Genomic DNA, 20,990 nt, shown 5'->3' on the forward strand with positions numbered 1-20,990 from the left:
AGCTAAAAGCATTGAGCACTGCTAGTGTGATCCAAAAACAAAAAATTTTAAATTCAGGTTAAATATAGCATCAATTAAGTTAATTGGTAGTTTTAGGCATTTATTAGGATCTGGGAGAGTATCAGTTTAGTATTAGGTTCTAACTTAGAATAGAATATGGGTAACTAGAAACTATTTTATTTATAGATCAATGGCTTTGTTTAGACTCTTCCAGAGGAAAAAATGCTCTTAAGAAGAGAAAGAAGCTTGAGAAACAGACACTTGATGCGCCTATGTAAGAAACAGACTCAGTAACTAGTGGCAGAGCAGACATGAAACTAAAACTGAGAAGCCAGTTGTCTTTAGACCATGAAGATTTAGAAATTAGGAACACTTATTTATAACTGCAGTACCTTGGCCAGTGACACCTACTATAGAAAGCATTCAACCAGGATTTGTCAAAATGACTTGAAATTTCTAAACTTCTATAACTATAGTAGACAACCATAATTATAGTGTTGCTATGGAGTTGCCAGAAAAAAAGGGGAGTTTAAATCTTATCAGGCTCTCTATACAGTGGGCAATAAGCCTGATGCTCCCATGCCCATTCCCACCGATTTGACTTTTCTCTTTGTCTGTAAACGCAGCACAGTTGACCTGAGAAGTAGTGGCCAGAGTCTTTTGAGGCACCCTGCAGCTTTAAGTGGGCCCAAAGAGCAACCAGGTAAATGGAAAGGACAACAATGAAACAGGAAAGAACACAGATCAGAGTTCAAGATTCAGAGGGCAGCAAGCTTCATTGATCTAAAGAACCAATTAGACACTTCTAAGGAGGCTTTCCAAGTTCTGTCACATTCCATTATCTATTTTTTCTGTGAAAAAGGAAGCTAGAATTTGGGTCACAAAGCAAAAGTGTTTGGGTGCCAAAGAGATTTGAACATAAATTCTTTCTACAGAGCCAGAACGGATGGAAATATGGAATTTCCCTGGATGAAAATGTGAGGACCCATCCATTGATAAGACCTTTCAAGACATTAACTGAGAAGGTGAGGATGGGGTATCTAGCAGCACCAAGTGGCTCCTTTTTCTTCATAATGCTTAGAGGGGTTCAGGGCATAATCCCTCCAGTAACCTTAAAGCCATTCCTGAGCACTTCAAGGAACACCTCTCTAGTTTCCAAGTTTTCTCACAAGTTTCCAAGACCGCCATCTTCCATTCTGTCCTTTGGCTTCGATTGTCCACTGGAGTGAGAGTCAGCACTCAGAGGCTGAACTATTATGTGTTTATGACTCACTTGTAATTCAACTCGGAAGGGCTTTGATTAGATGGCTGGGTTGGAGCAATAAGTTGCTGGATAAAATTTAGATAAAATAGAGGCCAGAGTGGTGACTCGAGTGGTAGGGCCTCTGCCTTGCACGGGCTAACCTAGGATGGACCGAGGTTCAATCCCCTGGTGTCCCATGTGGTCCGCAAGCCTGGAGCGATTTCTGAATGCAGAGCCAGGAGTAACCCCTGAGCATCACTGGGGGTGGCCCTAAAAGCAAAAAAATAATGTATATATAAAAAATAATTTATAGTTTGGAGGATAAAGGTAATAGAAATTGTTCCCAAGAAAATATGAACTCTTTTCTCTTGAGGTTCTATCTTTTATTAAGATATTTGGTTCACTTCCAACTTGGAATTTCTCAAAGTTGGTAAGAGTCCTTTGTAAGCTTTAGACTCAATGTCATATGTGTGACATAAGGCAGCCCTATGTATCTCTGTGTGTATGTTGACCATCTGTACAATTGTGCATAGTCAACACCCAAGAATCACTCTTCCCCACTCAACAAACCACTTTATGCCGATGCATTTTGACAATGTCCTACTAGGAAAATAAAAGGAATCACTCTCGGGGCCAGAAAGATAGCATGGAGATAAGGCATTTGTCTTGTATGCAGAAGATCAGTAGTTTGAATCCCAGCATCCCATATGATCCCCCGAGCCTGCCAGGAGCGATTTCTGGGCATAGAGCCAGAAAGAACCCCTGAGTGCTGCCGGGTATGACCCAAAAACAAAAACAAAAACAAAAACAAAAAAAAAGCAATCTCCATTAGAAGCCTGCTCCTCATTATCCACAAACTGTGACTAATGTCTAGTATATTCCCTCTGTAGACAGAAGGCTGTGGGATATTAGACTTAAAATGAAATGAAATGAAATGAAAGAATGGCTTCATGTTTTGACTTTATGGTGTTTTGACCTAATAGTAGGACACTACAATCATTGAAGACCCTGTCTAATTTCCAGCTCCTCTTTACAAACAAACAAAAAAAAAAATTCGGTTGAAGAGCTGAAGCATATTCTCAAAGTTCTTGAATGTTCTTCCCCCAGGAAAAGGAAATTTACCGCTGGCCAGCCAGAGAATCTCTGAAAACCATGTTGGCTGTGGGCTGGACTGTTGAGAGAATCAAAGAAGGCGAAGCCTTGGTTCAACAGCGGGAAAATGAGAAACTTCGAAGCATGTCCCAGGCTAGCCAGGTATGACTCTCATAGCCAGATGCCCATGATGAGCCAGGAGACACCAAGAGAATCTGAAAAAGCACCAAAGCTTCAAATGAGAAAGGACTACCAACAGCAAACACTAGAGGTTGTTGGCACTGAAATGAAGAATGTTGATAAGAATAAAGAAAATAGTGGCAACCCAGTGATTCTGCCTTTGTTTTCCTAGGGAAACAGCTATAGCCCTGCTCCCTTGGATCTTTCCAACGTGGTACTATCGAGAGAGCTCCAGGTCAGTGCTGATACTATAAAAATCACAAAACAATATTATTTTTCAAAGAATTTTAAATGGGGCTGGAGAAAGGGCAAGGATATCTAGAATATTTTTATATCTAGAATATTCTAGATATATCTAGACTATAAAGGCTAGATATATCTAGAATATTTTTACATAGTACCATTAAAAGATGAACATAACACAAATATTCAACAACAGAAGAAAGAATAAAGAAGTTATGGTATATATACACAATGGAGTACTTTGCAACTATAAGTAAAGATAAAGTTTGCAATATACTATATCATGGATGAAATTGTAGGATATCATGTTGCAGGGAGCCACAGGGAGAAAGAAAATACAGGATTATTTCACTCATTTGTGGTCTATAGGGAAATAAAATAAGGGACTGGACAGTATCAAACAATGGCAAACTCTTGCCTACACCACAAAACTCAAATTACCAAACAATGGGCAGGGGAGGAAAAGATGAACTAGAAGTGGTTGAAGGACTGGAGCACTTTGGTGGTGGTGTTGAACTGTAACTGAATATCAAACCTATAAATGTTAGCACTATTAGAGCCATGTTTCCTAAACTGTATTTTTTTTATAAATAAAAAATGTGTATCAGAACTTAATAGGGCCATATCAAGCAAAGACCACAGGAAAAGTATCAACATACTTAACCAGACACCCAAGAAGGTGAGGCTTTGCACTTTTTCCAGGAATAGTCTAATAGATAATGATTCAAAACAAAGAATTACTCCAAACACATCTGGTGGCAGATAGAAGATTGAACACACAGTTAAACCATTGCTGTGAGGAAAGAATCTGTAAAATAGCCCCTACATATCCAGTAGTAGACTTGATCATGTTACACAAGGGGGTATTCCACAAGGAGAGTGATGGCAGAAGTTAGGCTATTTAACCATAAGAGTTGCATGGGCTACCCTCCTTCCAGCCTCAGCCTTTCTCCTGAGTCAGTCTTTCAGACCAATGCTCAAAGCCTTAGAGAAAGTTCCTTTCCAAAGTCCACCCTTCATTCCAGGTCAGTAGCATACCAGCCTTATATTGATTAATTCTATTTGAAATATCTTACTTTCAGTGTTTTTCTCCAGGATGTGATTCTTTTTAAAATTGTCTAGCATAAAGGCTCTTGGGGAGCCAAAGTTTTGCCTGACCCCACTTTAAGCTCTCTGTCTCACTCAGACCTGTGCCTTTGGGCCCTGTGACTTATGAATTGCTATCAAACTGCCATTTTACATGAAAATGTGTGTTTCTCATAAATGCACAAGACTTACAAGAGAATCAGTTACAGAGGAAGAACAGATTTAGAAAATGTTTTATGTGTGTATGGGAAGATGTCAAACTAATGAGTTATATAAGTACAAACTAATTTATATGGGGAAATGCTCTACCACGTTCAGTTGACAGTTCTGTTCCCAAGACTCTAAAAAAAAAAAAAAAACAGTGAGACGGATAAGACTCTACTTGATTTTTTAAATAATATCTTTATTTAAGCATCATGATTACAAATATGTTTGTAGTTGAGTTTCGGTCATTAAAAGAACACCCTCCTTCACCAGGGCAACATTCCCACCACCAATACTTCCCATCCCCCTCCTCCCCCACCCTTTGCTTGTATTCAAGATAGGCATTCTACTTCTCTCACTCACTACCATTGTCATGATAGTTAGTGTAGTTATTTCTTTAACTGCATTCACCACTCTGAGGTAATTTTCATATAATGGGCCAGTCCTTTCAGCCCCAATCTCTATTATCTCTGGGTATTATTAACATACTTTCTTTTATTTTTCTTAAATTCCATAGATGAGTGAAATTATTCTGTGTCTATATCTCTCTCCCTCTGACTTATTTCACTCAGCATAATAATCTCCAGGTCCATCCAAGTCATTTTATGACTTCATCTCTCCTAATGGCTGCATATTCCATTGTGTATATATACCAGTGTTTCTTTTGCCATTCATCTGTTGTTAGGCATCTGGGTGGTTTTCAGATTCTGGCTATTATAAATAGTGCTGCAATGAATATAGTTGTGCAAAGGCATTTTTGTATTGTGTTTTTGTGTTCCTAGGGTATACCCCCTAGGAGTGGTATAGCTGGATCACATGGGAGCTCAATTTCCAGTTTTTTGAGGACTCTCCATATTGTTTTCCATAAAGGCTGGATGAGACAGCATTTCCACCACAGTTCCTTTCTCTCCACATCCCCACCAGCACTAATTGCTCTTGTTTTTCTTTGTGATGTGTGCCAGTCTCTGTGGCATGAGATAAACCCTATTTTTATTGCTTGGTTTTTCTTGGCCTCTCCTCTCTCTTGGTGGGCCATAGGGCATGGTAGAGATTGTGGCAGAGAACTACCATAATATCTGGGCCAAGAAGAAGAAACTGGAGTTGGATAGCAAAGGTGAGTTGGATTCGCAGTATGCCTGCTTGAAAAGGTAAGGTCTGGGGACAGCTATTTTGCAAAAACTACAAATTGCCAAATATTTCATCAACTAAAAAAAAATATTTCATCATCTGTCACTTTACTGACTCTAGGTGGTGGCAGTCACCCTCTTTTAGTGCCATATGACACCTTGACAGCCAAAGAAAAGTTCCGAGACAGAGAGAAGGCACAGGACCTGTTCAAATTTCTCCAGGTGAATGGCATCACAGTTTCTAGGTAAGACATTGGACAGGTGAGATTAGGGTGAGGGGCTGGCTTGTGTTCTTGCCTCTCTATGTAAGTTCATCAACTGCCCCCAAAATATTTAAGGACAAGAATAGTAATATCATCTTTTGAAAGGAGAACATTTGATTTGATTTAATTTGGAACCAGAAACTCTGTTCTCTTTTGTGTTTCATTTTAAATTTCTTTAAGCACTGTGGTTACAAAGTTGTTCATAATTTAGTTTCAGTCATAGAATGTACACCTCCTCTTCACCAGTGCGTTTTTCCCACCACTAATGTCCCCCCCATTTCCCTTCTACCCATTCACACCCACCTGTCTCTAGGGCAGGTATTTTGCCCCACACCTCTCTCTCTCTTGTCTCTCTGCGTCTCTCTTTTACTCTCTCTCTCTCTCTCTCTCTCTCTCTCTCACACACACACACAAACACACACACACTTTTTCTCTTTTCTCTCTTTACTTCTCACCTTCTCTTTCTCTATTTTGATACTGTGGTTTGCATTATTGTTAATGAAGGGGTGCCATTTATGTCACTTTAACCCCTTTCAGCATCCAGTTCTAGTCCAGAGTGATAAGTTCCAACCATCATTGTCATAGTAGACCCTTTCTACTCTAACTACACTCACCGATCTTTATGGCAAGCTTTCTATCATGGACTGTTCTTCCTCAACCTCATCTCTATTATCTCTGGATATTATTAACATACTGTTTTTTTTTATTTTTCTTATATCTCATAAATGAGTGAGAAGCTTTCTTCTTTTGTTTGTTTTGGGGCCACATTCAGTGGTGCTCAGACTTTACTTCTAGTTCTGCACTCAGGAATCACTCCTGGCTGGCTCAGAGGACTATATAGCATCCAGAGATCCAACTTGGGTCAGCCTTTTGCAAGGCAAGCACACACTTTCACTGTATTATCTGTACCCCCAAAATCCCTCTTTCCTGACATATACTAAAATGGTTGATGTCAGTAAGGTGTTTTTTCTTTGTTTTTGTTTGTATTAGAGATTGTTTTGTGCATGTGGAGCCACTTCCAGGCCTCATTGTTCAATGATCATGCCTGGTGGTGCTCAGGGGACCATCTGCAGTGGTAGGGATCAAACCTGGGTCAGGCACATGAAATATAAATGCCCTACTTACTGTATTTTCTCTCTGACCCTGATGGCCATCTTCCAAAATGACAAAAAATTATGTCATATCATATATATATATATATATATATATATACATACCTTATACATTTGCTTTCTACTTAAAACATTCATTTACAAATCTTGTACTAAAATCCTTACTATTTCCTTTGTATGTATTAGACCAATTATATTTATAAATCATATTCATAATAAAACCTTTGAGCATTTCATAAAGCGCAGTGACAGGGTCAGGAATACTGCTCAACGGGATGGAGCACATGCTGTCCATGTAGGAGGCCCAAGTGTCATCCTCAATCCCCAATGCAGAGTCCAAGGAGCACCCTGGGAGTAGTTCCAGAGAATCACACCAAGAATGCATTGTGTTTCAAAAAAAAAACGAAGAAAGAAAACAGTGAAATATCTTGGGTTTTTTTCTCTCCATGTTTAGTCTTGCCTAGCTATACTAAATTCAAAACTATTTATTTGGAAACTTGTAACTGCAGATCTTGCAATATATATAGCTAAGCATTTATAGAATTGAGTATTCTCATCACACGTTCATTTTATGTGATTTTAATCAGATAATTTCATTTTAATCAAATAAATAATAACAAATAAATGTAACTGGTATTCACAATCTTTGAACAAAGGAAATGGACTGTCACAAAGAAGTGTGATTTTCCTCACACTCTTCTCAGATTTCTCTTTATAAGAAGTATTGGGTGAGTGTTCCGTGTGAAGATGGTCTTAACTGCTTACATCTTACAGATAGAACCTGTCTGCTCTATCTCTGGCCAAATATTAGTAATGGGCTGTGCTATGTCAGATCATACTTGAATAGAAAATAAGATTTTTTTGATATAGCCATTCCTCCTGCAAGAAATATTTGCTGAGCCAAAGGCTGTTTCTTCTTTTTAGAATCCTACAGAAATTTCGCCCCTGACTGGCAGAAATCCAAATAAAAATCTATACACATACTTCTATTATCTCTGATATAAAAAAACAACAAAACTATTTGCTGTATTTTGAAGACAGAAAGGTCAACTAGCAGGAGGTAGCCTCCGGGGAACCTTTGAGAATAACTTCCAAGAGGCATTTTAATTTTGTTCTTAACAAGATGAATGTGTACTGTGACTTGCTGATAACTTGTAGAAATAAAAGATTTATCTTGACTATAACTAAAAAGAATAAGAATGTAGAAGAGAAAAAAAGTGAACTCGGTACCTATCCTCCTGGTAGTTGACTCCAGGCAGGCACTTGGATGGCAGATAAAGAAAGAAGAGCCCTATCTCTAAGAGTTGCCCCTTCCTCAAATTCTCACCACTCCAAAACAGCCTGTCTCCAATGCTTACACTTGATTTTTTTTTCTGCTAGGGCACCTCCTATCCTTGGAAAAATGGGGGCAGTTGTCCTTTTAAAAGATTCCCAGAATCTACCCACTTCCTGATATCTTTTCTATAGATTCTTCTACACACACACACACACACACACACACACACACACACACACACACACACACACACACACACCGGTCCATTGATCCCCATTCTGGCACTCTTGGATCCTTCCCTCCCACTTTCTTTTGTCTTTTCCTCACACAGCTTATTGACTTGGAACATTCCATAGTTGATGTTTTATATGTTGTTCATGTCAGTTTATAGTTAGCATCTAAGTTTGATGATTGGCAGGGCTTTCTGTTTATTTCTCAACTTATTTCCCCAGATCAGTATTGGTTGAATGATGGCAGGAATAATAAAAAGTTTCTAAAAACCTTTCCCAAGGATTATTAGATTACTGGTGTCAATATACACCCAAGTAAAAGAGGAAAAATGCCATTCACTGCTGCAGAATAACCATTTGCACAATCAGGTCAGTGTGGGCAGAAGTGCTGGCGCTGCCAACTCACATTGTCTTTATTATTTCTCTTTCCACCCATTTTCAACCTAGAGGAATGAAGAACTTAGAGCTGGATGCTTCTTCTATGGAAAAAAGATTTGCTTACAAGTTTTTGAAGAAGATCCTGAAATATGTTGATTCTGCCCAAGAGTTTATTGCCCACTTAGGTAAGTATCCTTATGAAACATCACAAAAATATGTATCTCTTAATATCTCACAAAATTAAAAAATACTTAACATTCCTTTATCAAAGATTGATCCTTTTATACTATAGCTCTGTGTAATTCATTTAAAGATATGGTGATATTTTCATGGTTTATTTTTTTTTTTTTTAGTGGAGGGGGTGATGGAACATTAGCTGAGTTGTTAGGTTTTTTCCATGCACTTAAAATAAGTCTGTTTCATCTTAGTTTTCCCTGCCAGGTTTATTGAATCTTTTTCTTTCCATTTTTCATTGAACTTACCTTATCTTAACTTTCCACCTCCCCAACTTTTATTTATCTTTGTGGCTGTGGGCATAATGCTACTCAAAGGCTGATTTTTCTCATTGATATCGTATAGAAAAGGGTAACGGAACAGCTTAGAGAATTGACAAGAAAAAAAATTAGCAGCACAATATTAAAGTGCTTTGTAAAAATGCAAGACAAATGCTTTTTTGAAATTTAGAAATCAACTTTTATTCTGTTAGGGGGCCAGAGAGATTGAACAGACATTAAGTCCCAGCCTTGGGTTCAGCCAACCTGGGAACAATCCCTGATATTGCATATGACTCATGAGCGCAGATCTAGGAGTGATCCCTGAACATTGCCGGGCATGGTTCCCAAAAAGGAAAAGCTACTTTGCAGGGGTGGTGGGGGTAGTTGTGCCACATCCAGCAGCACCCAGAGGTTACTCCTGGCTCTGCACTTAGAAATTGTTCCTGGCAGGCTTGGGCGTTCTATGGGAAGCCAGGATCAAACCTGGGTCAGCAATGTGCAAAGCAAATGCCTGCTGTGCTATTGCTTCCAAGGCTCCTTTTTCTAAAATGATGTGTCTGTTTTTGGCTTTGATATTAGGAGGTTAAATTTTTAGTTTGGGGCTAACTTTCTGTTACTGTGTCTCTGTAGAAGCCATTGTCAGTAGTGGGAAAACTGAGAAGTCTCCCCATGACCAGGAGATCAAATTTTTTGCTAAAGTAAGTGTTCTTTGTCTTCAACTTTTTTTTCTTTCAGATCTCTATGAGTTAGCATACAGATTAAGCTATTCCAAATATATATACATATATATTCAAAACCCTAATGATGATAATGAGATCAGCAATATTCTAAAAAAATAGTCCCAAAGTAAATGAATGGTCCAACAAGACATTCCTCTGGGACTGACTCATTCTATCATCATTCTAAATGAAACACCACCTCCTAATATGTCAGTGTGGTCCAGACTCTCTCCTGTATGACTTCTATGGAAAAGTGGGGAAGGGGAGAGAGGCAAGCTGCTTCATCTATAACATGTTCTCTCATGGATTTGTCATGTCTACTTTTAGTCATTTTATCCCCATCTTTCTGGAAGTGAAACTGCTTAATGCCCCCCCTCCCCGCCCAGCTAACACTTGAGGGTTTCTATTGTGAAGAGAAAGAGAAAAATGAAATTGATATGTAATGAGCAGTCTTCCATACAATCTCCTGAGAAGAAGAAGATGTGAGGTCTGGTGGTCAAAGGCTGCACTGAGAGAGATAGGACAGGTTTGTAGACCTAGGTAGCCCCATGAGAGTCCAGTGGGGCTAGGTTGAAGTCGCCATCAAAGCACAAGAACTGAGTCCTGTGGGTCTCCCCTGCAGATACTGACTCAGGACATATTTGTAGGGAACTTCAGGCCCTAATCCTGTCCCCATTCCCAAGACCTCTGGTTTGAGTCTAAAACGTTAGACTCTGGAAGTAGCGTCCCAGAGATCCCGTCTCATGTGCAGAAATTGTTTAGTTTTTGAGAATGAACATTTTCAAAGGAGATAAAGGAAGGGCTTTGGCTTGCTTCCTGAAAGTAAACTTGTGCTGGGTTTTTCAGGTTCTCCTGCCTCTAGTTGACCAGTACTTCACCAATCACCGCCTCTACTTCCTGTCTTCACCTCTGAAGCCCCTGAGCAGCAGTGGGTATGCCTCCCATAAGGAAAAGGAAATGGTGGCTAGGTGAGGCTACCAAAGAAAAGTTCGTGTCATGGTGTAATTTATGTTAAAAACTGATTAGCAAAGATTAAAAAGTGAATCTCATGGAGAAATGGCCTGTAGGTCATAGGCTTTGTTTATCACCATGGTTTTGAAAGTATGTTCATACTTAACTGATGGAGGTGATATCAGTGGGGTTGGGGAAAATGTATAAACTTAGATCAATCCCATTCTTCAGATGGCATGGAGAGAAGGGCAAAGGTAATCCTGAAACCTTGGTAATCAGCAAAAGAACAACATTCAGAGGAAATAAATTAACAGTGTTTTTAATTCCATTCACATACGGCTTTTGACTTTTTCTATTTTTTTAAACTAGTACTTGCAAATCCTGTCTCTGCTGATCTGATATTCAGAATCTAGAGCAAAACAATCAAGTAAAATCTCAATAGGAAAAAATATGGTCATCAAAAGCCCCAGCCTCCCTTCTCATCCCACTAGATATAACATGTGGATAGCTCAACTGAGATCAAAACAAAGAAGCAGCGTCCTGATCAGACTAAGATATGGACCTCCCCAGGCCTCAGGTTCTCTTCATGTTTAATTTATAACTGACAAGGAATAGTTAAGCTTTTGAATGTCAAAAGCATAAGGAATATAATGAAAGCAACCTTTTCCCAAATATTCAATTTTTCACCTTTTTTCCCCAAATATTCATGGGGACTAGTACATACCTACTTTGTAAGGGCGGAGCCATTTAATATCAACCTCTTTAAGAGAATATTCAGCCTTAGAATGTAACTAACATTTATAAGACACAAGATACTAACCAGTGAGTCAGTTTTTCATATGAAAAAGTCGTTATCCCCAAGTAGAAGAATCACTGTGACAAATCATAGTGCTTTAATTTCTAAGAGCAACCTGCAGGTGATGATCTCCAGGTGGCAGGGAAGGAAAGTGAAGTGCCCAAAGGATTCAGGAGGCACCTTAGGGCACACTAGGCACAAAGACCAGTTGCCTCTATTCACATTGAAGGCTATTTTTCCTGTATCACACTTCTGTGTATGGGTTAAGAAGGATGATATCTGTCCTATACTGTCCAAATAAGACTCAGGTAGGAGCCAATATAAACCAAAGTTATTTCTGAAATGTTTTCAGGACACACGGTGTGTTTCGTGAGGAGTTAGGGAAATGAGCCATGCCAACAGGGGGCAGGTATAGCTGTTTTCTTCATCTATTTTTCTCAGATTATTAATTCATGGAAATGTAACATTTGTTCAGCCAGGCACCATTTGTCACGGCTGGAGTACAGCAACCTGGATCTGATCAGCCTTGCAAATCACTTTCAAATCCATCAGGATGCTCACTGCTTTCACACACACAGAAGCAGCAGCCCTGCAGTTGACATTTTTGTTCACAAGCTTCACCCTTATCGGGTTTTCTGGTCACTTTTGGGGGCGCCACCCCCTTCCGCACTGAGGGGTTACTCCTGCTCTGCACTCAGAAATTACTCCTGGCAGGCTTGGGGATCTATATAGGATGCCAGGGGTCAAACCCAGGTCAGCCATGTGCAAAGCAAATGTCCTCCCCATTGTGCTATTGCTTTAGCCACAGTGCTGTTGGTTTTCACTTCTGCTTTTCTTGAGTGGGACAACTCGGATGTCCTGCCTCAGTGCCCCAGTCACTCTCCCTGAAATCTCTCCCTCTATCCTGATAAAGTGGAGGTGATGTCTTACTTAGAAAAAGCAGTATTTGGTATTTGTAGCAAGATTGCATTCACAGTGGAGCATTCAACAGCAATATCTTACGTTTTAAAAAGCCCAAGTTCTAAACTCTTAAGAGAGTCTACTTCGCAGATGAAAAACTAATGCCAGAAATAGTTGTGTGGCTTTATCATGACAGCCCAGCTAGTCCTTTTACTCCTTTCACTGCTTGGGTTTTGTTTGTTTTTTTTCTTTTTCTTTTATCAAATACGTCTCTCTGGAAGAAAAAGAAAAACATAACGGGAAACAGGAATGAAAAAAATCCAGGTTTTATCTCACACTGGCTGCCAAATAAGCGTGACTTTTTTTTTATAAGCAGTCACTCAAGACCTCCTGGTTCTTTCTACTGCACTCTAAATCACTAACCACAGGGTATTTGCTATGATTTTCCGTAGCCAGTTCAGAGGTATCCAGGGTATTGATTGAAAAACATTGAAAGCAATCATCGTGTCACCCCGACCAAGAAGCAGGATGTATTTCTTCTCCATTTGATCTGTTCTCTGAGTCATCCCTGTGTGAGGCCCAGACCCTAGGGGAGGGTAAGCTCTGAAGGGGACATTGAGAATGCCAATTCCTCGAACCTTAGAGTCCCAAGACCTGTACCCAACATTGAATTCTACTTTCTCTCTTACTGTGCTTTGTGAAAGCTTTGCTGAGTTCTTCTTTAGCCCTGTCAGTACTGTCACGCTCTTAATGCAAAAACATAGCAGGTCAATGGAAACCACAGTCCTATTCAATGAGGGTTCAACAGCCCATGTTCAGAAACACACTTGGGCTCTCATGTAACTGCATAAAGGCCTCTGGGAAAAGTCAAATAAAATGAGCTACAGATATACACGAAGGAGTTCCAGAGTGAAAAATCTGGAGAAAATTCTAAGGGAAGAGTCAAAAAACAAAACTGCATGACAGGTGGGTTTTCTTAGCTTACAAGGACACAGTTTGTCAAACAACACAGTAAGACCCAGATGTATTTCTGCTCCATATCAGACCACCTATATATGGACCATTAACTTGCTTCCAGTCCCACCTCCCAACTAAAATCTCATATCTCTAGTAAAGGTGGCAAAAGTAGAAAAGAAAAAAAGATTTTCAGTCCTTTTAAAACAGTGGAAAAAGTCACACTTCTTTCCAGAATCCTTTCTATTCCTGAATGTCAGACAAAAGAACATTTCAGCACATTGTAAGGATATAGCAAAGAAGGGACTGCAGTAACTATCTCTCTGCAAAATAAAGTCAGTGTTGCAAAATTGTTTGCTTTAAGATTGGAGCTGTGTCAAGAGAGATGCAGTCATGAAATCTTCCTATACATGGATGTACATGGAATCTATTATGCTGAGGGAAATAAGTCAGAGGGAGAGAGATAGACACAGAATAGTCTCACTCAACTATGGATTTTAAGAAAAAGTAAAGACATTATTGTAATTAAACCCAGAGACAATAAAGATGAGGGTTAGAAGGACCAGCTCACGATATGAGGCTCACAACAAAGAGTGGTGAGTGCAGTTAGAGAGATAACTACACTGGTAATATCATGACAATGGTAGTGAGTGAGAAGTAGAATGCCTGTCTTGAAGACAGGCTGGGGTGGGGAAGGAGGGAAATAGGGGACATTGGTAATGGGAATGGTGTATAGGTGAAGGCAGGTGGTGCTTAAATAAATATATAAAAAATTTTAAAAGATAATAAAAAAAAGATTGGAGCTGGTCATGAGGGGTCTCTTCAGCCTGCTTCTCCAACAAGGCAGTGGAAAAACAGACATTTCCATTGTATCATACAGAGGCATGGTATATCTTGCCAGAATGGCATTCTAGACTCTGATTTACAGTTGGGGTGGGGGGCAGTAGAATTAGCCCTTGACTCTTTTGTGCCTTTCCAACTTGCATTCTTTTCTGCTTCAGCCTGTTCTGCAAACTCGCTGCCCTGGTTAGACATAGGATTTCCCTCTTCGGTAAGTGAATTTAGAGTCTTGTTCAAGACTCTGTTTCTCCCTGTAATTATCCCAATTTTGCGTTTTACCTTTATTTGTGCTTCCTACAATCAACCTGAGTCTCGGGCCTACAATGTCACCTCAATCTTCCCTAGAAAATTGAGCAGAAATGTGATATTTTAAGTCTCTACTCCTCTAACAGCACCAATATTCCACACCAGTGACTGTTTTCAGCTCTGCCCCTGACATCCATCGCAATGTGGATGTATTGGGACAGAGATAAATTCTTTTTCTCTGAGCATAAGCCTGGCCTCTATTCGAGGTATATTAGAGATGTATTTGAGGTTGGTTAACTCTGCCTGAACAGTGGCTTATGCATATGGAGAAGATTGTGCTTGAAAGGGAGCCTGGATGGTTTGGCAGTCGTTGGTGTTATTTTATTCTAGGGAGCGATTCTGCTACAATGGTGAGCTGTCTTCACATCTTAGCTCAGACGCTTGACACAAGGTAAGTCGGCCCTGTCATTTCCATAGTTGCTCAAGACTCCATCTGTGACCCTCTGTTCTTACTTATTATTGCATGAAGAGAAGATGTGTCACTGCTCAGAGGAGCTTGAGGGGTGGGGGTGCAGAGGGAGACAGGGAGAAGATGAATCTTACCTTGAACTAAGAGCTCAGCCATATGATGGGGAACCAGTCAGTACATCTGCTGAACACTTAAGGTTGAGCAATTGATGAGTTCTTATCTTCTTTTACTGAGTAGCTAAAATATACAATCTGACAAAGTGCCAGTTTTTTCCTCCTTCTACACACATACACACACACACACACACACACACAATAATTAAGAAAATTCTGCTTCATAAATTTAAGTATAGAGACTTCCAGACTCCTGGGAGAAAAGGAACCCCTACCCAAGCCACCAGTCCCATTCACACACACACACACACACACACACACACACACACACACACACACACACACACACACACACCCGGTCTCTGAGTTTACAGGGACTAGAGAAAGTAATGCAGGGAGATGTGAATGCAAACAGAACAAAGACAGAGATGGGTTTGGGCTCTTAGTCTAAGGGTTTGATAAGAAAGATGGTTGAAATGGGGGGAAAATCATTCTTACACACAGACACACACACACACATTTTAGTCAGATTAAGTATAAATGAGGTATAGATGATTATAGATGATATAAAAAGGAGTCATAGCAGCTTTAACAGGGAACTTTCTTTCAAATGTCCATGAGGGACTGGAGTGATAATAAATGTGAGAAAGGCATTTGCCTTGCACAAAGCCAACCCAGGTTCGATCCTTGGCATTCTATATGGTCCCCTGAGCCTGCCAAGAGTAATTTCTGAGCACAGAACCAGAAGTAATACCTTAATGCAGCTGGGTATGGGGGTGGAGGGAAAGTTCACTAAAAGGGGCTCTTATCAGTAACTAGAGCCAGACACAGATGGCAAAGCCCAGCATAGAATAGAGGTACTTGCACGTGACAAGAAACTGAAAGCCTGTTTAAATTCAGAAGATTCCAGAAAGTCAGGAGCCTTGAGACTGGTGAAAGGAAGCAGCCACACTAATGGAGATTTGGAATGTTGTAGACACAAAGCTATCATGAACAGTATTAAATCATGGCAATTAAAATAAAAGAATATTAAGTAAAATAACAGTCCCCAAGTTAGGAGAACTACACAGAAACACTTCCGGGATAGGAGCCAGCTTCACAGACTTGATTTCCTTGTTTTAATTCCTTTTATTTCAACTGGTTGGCTGAGGATCAAGAAAATGCTGTGAATCAAAAAATTCTGTTCATGTTGCAAATCTGTCATAATCTTGTAAATAAGATGTAGAAATATGGGAAATAAGAGCTGATTTGTGGGCTTTTTTCCAACCCTAATTTGGAAAAAAATATTAGTCTCTAAGAAAAAAAAAAAAAACTTAGGGCCAGAGAGATAGCATGAAGGTAGTGAGTTTGCCTTGCACGCAAAAGAACGGTGGTTCGAATCCCGGCATCCCATATGGTCCCTCGAGCCTGCCAGGAATGATTTCTGAGCATAGAGCCAGGAGGAACCCCTGTAACGCTGTTGGGTGTGGCCCAAAAACCAAAAACAAAACAAAAAAAACTTAGTTTCTATATTGACTGTATTTGAGAGGAGGCCTCCCATAGTCAAAGCTAACTTCCATTCCCAGAGGGCCCATTTATGGAGAGCAGGGAGGTCCCTTGGTCTCTTTTAAAGGGGCTCAGGTTGTCCCTCTTCCTTTTTCCAGTCTGTGTCATCTCTGTAAGAAAACCCGAACTGACGCCTCAGTTGAACTCCCTGTGGCCTCTATCTAATAAGTTCTGTATCACAAGAGACAGATTTTTCTTGATAGTCTTTATAAAAATGATCCTATGGTCATTTGCAAGTAATATTCACCTATCCTTTTTAATTAATATTTGCAGAAGACTGCAGTAGACCCATGTCCATTTTAGTCTCGCTCTCCTGATTTTCTGAAGTAATAAAAGCCAATTCCCTCGCACCAAACGCTCAGCCAAGTGCTTGCCCTTTTGAGAGAGTGAATCTGGATACCATCTGCACTCATTTTTTCCTGACAGTGTCCTCCAGTGACTGTCGTGACAAATGTCAGTCAATGCTACACCCCTTCAGCAGCCTGGGCAAGGGGTGTCAGTGCCTAGAGGAGCCATTGGTTCACACTGTGCTTCTGATCATGATCATTGTTTGCTTACAGGACTGTCATGAAATCAGGCTCCGAGCTGGTGAAAGCAGGCTTACGAGCCTTTTTTGAAAATGCTGCGGAAGACTTAGAGAAGACTTTGGAAAACCTGAAACTAGGGAAGTTTACCCATTCCAGAACACAGATTAAAGGTGTTTCTCAAAATATCAACTATACCACAGTGGCTCTACTCCCCATCCTCACCTCCATCTTTGAGCACGTGGCCCAGCATCAATTCGGGGTGGATTTGCTCTGTGAGTTACTCTGCTCTCTGTCAGGGATTTGTGGGCATGTGCCACAGAGAGGAAGTGGAAAATTGACCTAGTTTGTCCTTAACGAAGCAGAGATCCTTATTTCACATATTTTATGGATTTAGAAGGAAAGTAACAGATTTCTCAAGAAAAAAATCCCTCAGTTGGACATGTACTATGTCATGTTGTCCCTGAACCATTGTACTCCCATTGGCATTGCAAAGATTATATGAGTAATTCAGAAGGAAGTAGAGCTTGGCTCCCAGGGTTTTTCCAGCACCAATTTTCCTGTCAAGATGAGGCATTGATACATTGGAAGAAAGAGAAAGATGCTAATGTTTCATTCTCTGAGTCTTGAGAAAACCAGAGTCAACTGAGTTTATGTCAGTTTTCATTTAGTACATGTACAGTCCATGAGCAAATATTCTGCCACGAAACTTAAGAGTTTCACATTTAAGGTTTTGGCACTTAATTGCATTTAATTTAGGCAGTTGCTATCAATAGCTAAGGTTAGTTATTTCGTGTCCCGGAACAACTGAAATCAGTTCCTTCCATGCAATAGAGAAGAGGAATGGGGGGGGGGGGGAGACTTGGTATCTTACACTATATAAAGAGTGCACCTCCTTTTGGAAAAAATAAAAATTAATTCTTATTGCCATAGATGTGTCCTAGCCTTAGCAGAGTACCAGACACTCTATAAGACATATAGGTTACAGACAAAACTCTTTGCACTCATGCATAGAACATGCCCCTTCTTTTATTAAACTTGACAAAATTATGTTTGACTTAGATTTTAGAAAATTTCCATACAGAAAGGCAGACACAAGGGATTTTACTTTCTCAAAACACAGGAATATATATATATGTTAGGAAATGGATGAAAGTCAAAATTTTTGTATTCTTCCTTTCATAGAAGGATAAAATCTAACTAGTCTCTCCCATAGTTGCAGAAAAACAAATACTGCATAGAAAGACCCAAAGGACCCAAGAAGCAATATAATTCATAAAAAGTTCCACTCCCCCTCAAAAAAACAGATAAAACTCTGGACCATTTTCTTCCTGTCGAATTTAACCATTCCAACACCCTTGTGTGAGTGGGAAGGGTCCCCGTGTTCAAAAGAAGATTTTTGACTCTTGGCTGATGTCAACACTTTTTCTTCCCAGTACTGGATGGACTCTGTGTGTGGGAGGCTAAGAACTGAGACCAAAGTGCTGAAATGACATATCTTGTTCTTTACAGTGGGCGACGTGCAGATTTCATGCTATCACATACTGGGAAGTCTGTACTCCCTTGGGACAGGAAAGAACATCTATGTTGAAAGGTAATTAGTGAACGAAAGGATTGAGCATGCTCAGGAAAAATAATTTGCTTACACTTTTTTTTAAACACTTAATAACCTCTTTTCAATTGGCAAAATCAAAATGCTCACTGAAGAGGTATGGTAATTTTGAGCCTTGGTTATGAAATGTTTATGGCATATTAAGAAGTGTAATGAGGCTGTTAGAATGTTTTGCTTCTGTGGAGTTAGTCGGTGTCTGTATGTGACAGGAAGGGCAATAAAGCCAAGCAAAATTGGAATTGTGGACAGAAAAATGCGAAAGATATGTCTCTTTCTTTATAAGCACAGTTTCCTATCTCACCAATAAACTCAAGGGATGAGATGCAGTTAGTTGTTTTAGTGTTCAATGAGTTTTTCTGCATACAATTCTGCCTGGACCTTTACCATTCTTGGCTGTCAGATTAGCTAGAGTTTAAAAAAAGTGCAGACTCGGGGAGCAGAAATGCTATTCAATAAAATTGAATCAGGCAGGCTGTTTTCTGAGAGGTACTAGAATTTCAGCTGTGTTTTCTAATCTGCCTGGAGCAAGGGAGGCCTTTGGTGACCCCCTGCTTTTGAGCTTCAAATGCCTTGTTGTTGTGTTGTTCTAGTTAATTCCACAAAGAAGATCAGAGGGATAAGCAGAATATTACCAGGCTCTGCATGTTCTCAGTTTAATCCTTGGAAGATAGTTTCTCCCCATCTCCCTCTTTTGTTTTTCCTCTGCACATTCAACTGAGGACTAGAGAAGAAATTCAACCCATGCTTTATTTTTTTAATTTTATTTTTATTTATTTTTTAAATTTTTTCAATCCATGCTTTAAATTACTTAATCCCTACACCTCCTTGGTGTTTTGTCTCTATATATTCTTCTAGGTATCATGCCATTATCACACAAAGTATGAAAACTAATTTCACATCAACCCTTGCATAAATTCTCACTGAAGTTCCTCAGTAAAGAAAATTATATACTTAGGTTCCTTCAAGAATCAGAGAACTAAAAATTTTCTAACCAAAAAAATTAATAAGTGTCTCTTTGTAGTTACAGTTTCTCTAGGATTCAGGGGCTTCTAAACAATTCTTAGGGGGCTCAGCCCTGCGGGAATTCTTGGTCAACCAGTTAAATGTTCAATGTGAGGATCGAAGGATGTGTAATTTTTCCTATTGTTTACATTAAATATGGGAAATAATTTTGTCATATGTAAATAGAAACTAGAGAGATTCAGTATTGATAATGTTTCATACCAAACCAATAAGAAAACTAATGACCGTTGGTGCCCACAGGTTTTTCCACTGAGCATTTTTTAATCAAAACATTTTATATTTTTTCCATTAAGCATTTAAGAACACTTTCTCTATGTCTCTCTAAGTCTCTCAGCTTCTATATGTACGTGCATAAATCTTTGTGAGTGTGCCTTTTTTTACAACTTTTTGAAAATCTTATGCATTATTTTCCTTGGAAAAAAAAAGTCAAAGGTCAACGCTGAAATGTCAGGTCAGGAAAAAAAGACTGCTCTTCAAGCCTTTTCATACTTTATTCATATATTCATTCGTTTTATTGCTTATCTGCCCTGCACTATCCTGTGAATATTGGCACTTACGTTTTAGAACCCAGTTGGCAGGAGCCAGTGGTGGAGGAAACAGCCCCTCAGCCAGAACTTCTCATTGCCTCTCTCATAGTTAAACTAAAGAACTGAAAATTGGAAATCCCATATTTGTGATGATGTTGCAATTATTGACTTTCATGTATTCTATTTCTTCTGTGTTGTGAAAGTGAAGCTTGCTATTAAAAAAAAATACTGTTGGGACTGAGAAATAATACAGTGGGTAGAGTGCTTGCCCTGCACCCCCAGTGCTGTATTCCCCAGCATTTTATATAGCTCCCCAAGTACCACCAGGAGTGGTGCAAAGCCAGTGCAGAGCCAGGAGAAACCCCTGAGCATCAACAGGTGTGGCAAAAACAAAACAAAAAGTACAATAAAACAGCATAGAGATATATAAAGTCTGTATTCTGAAAGCCAGACCTTTCTTGCCCTTCCACTCTTTATCAACACACACACACACACACACACACACACACACACACACACACACACCTGAATCCATTTCCCAAAGGAAGTTGTTGATAACTGTACTGCATGTGCACATAGTTGTTTTACACCTAGTTCATAAAGCAAAAAATTCCCTATCCATTTCTTCTAATTTATTCTTTGAGGGATTTAGGCCACATCCATCAGTGCCCAGAAATTGTTCCTGACTCTGTGCTAAGGATTACTCCTGGCAATGCTTAAGTCACTAAGGAGCAAATCAAAGGCAGCCACGTCCAAGGCAGAAGATCCTTTCCTCCTATTCTATCTGCCTGGGCCCCTGCCCTTTCCTTTCTTGCAATATACTTCCAGAACTTTCTGCTCTCT

The 20,990-nt window shown here is 39.6% G+C and overlaps 1 protein-coding gene across 1 annotated transcript in view; it reads left to right on the plus strand.

Moving 5' to 3' along the window:
• RYR3 (ryanodine receptor 3) overlaps positions 1-20,990 on the plus strand; it is a 473,873-nt gene that overhangs the window by 356,526 nt on the left and 96,357 nt on the right. Inside the window, exons 54-65 of the mRNA XM_049790221.1 lie at positions 936-1,025; positions 2,351-2,497; positions 2,688-2,750; positions 5,087-5,162; positions 5,297-5,416; positions 8,500-8,619; positions 9,559-9,626; positions 10,494-10,615; positions 14,250-14,299; positions 14,725-14,785; positions 17,022-17,260; positions 18,498-18,579. Of these exons, the coding sequence (XP_049646178.1) occupies positions 936-1,025; positions 2,351-2,497; positions 2,688-2,750; positions 5,087-5,162; positions 5,297-5,416; positions 8,500-8,619; positions 9,559-9,626; positions 10,494-10,615; positions 14,250-14,299; positions 14,725-14,785; positions 17,022-17,260; positions 18,498-18,579 (1,238 nt within the window). The remainder of the gene's footprint in view (positions 1-935; positions 1,026-2,350; positions 2,498-2,687; positions 2,751-5,086; positions 5,163-5,296; positions 5,417-8,499; positions 8,620-9,558; positions 9,627-10,493; positions 10,616-14,249; positions 14,300-14,724; positions 14,786-17,021; positions 17,261-18,497; positions 18,580-20,990) is intronic.

This window comes from Suncus etruscus, chromosome 16, assembly GCF_024139225.1.
Source record: "Suncus etruscus isolate mSunEtr1 chromosome 16, mSunEtr1.pri.cur, whole genome shotgun sequence".
Classification (NCBI taxonomy): domain Eukaryota; kingdom Metazoa; phylum Chordata; class Mammalia; order Eulipotyphla; family Soricidae; genus Suncus; species Suncus etruscus.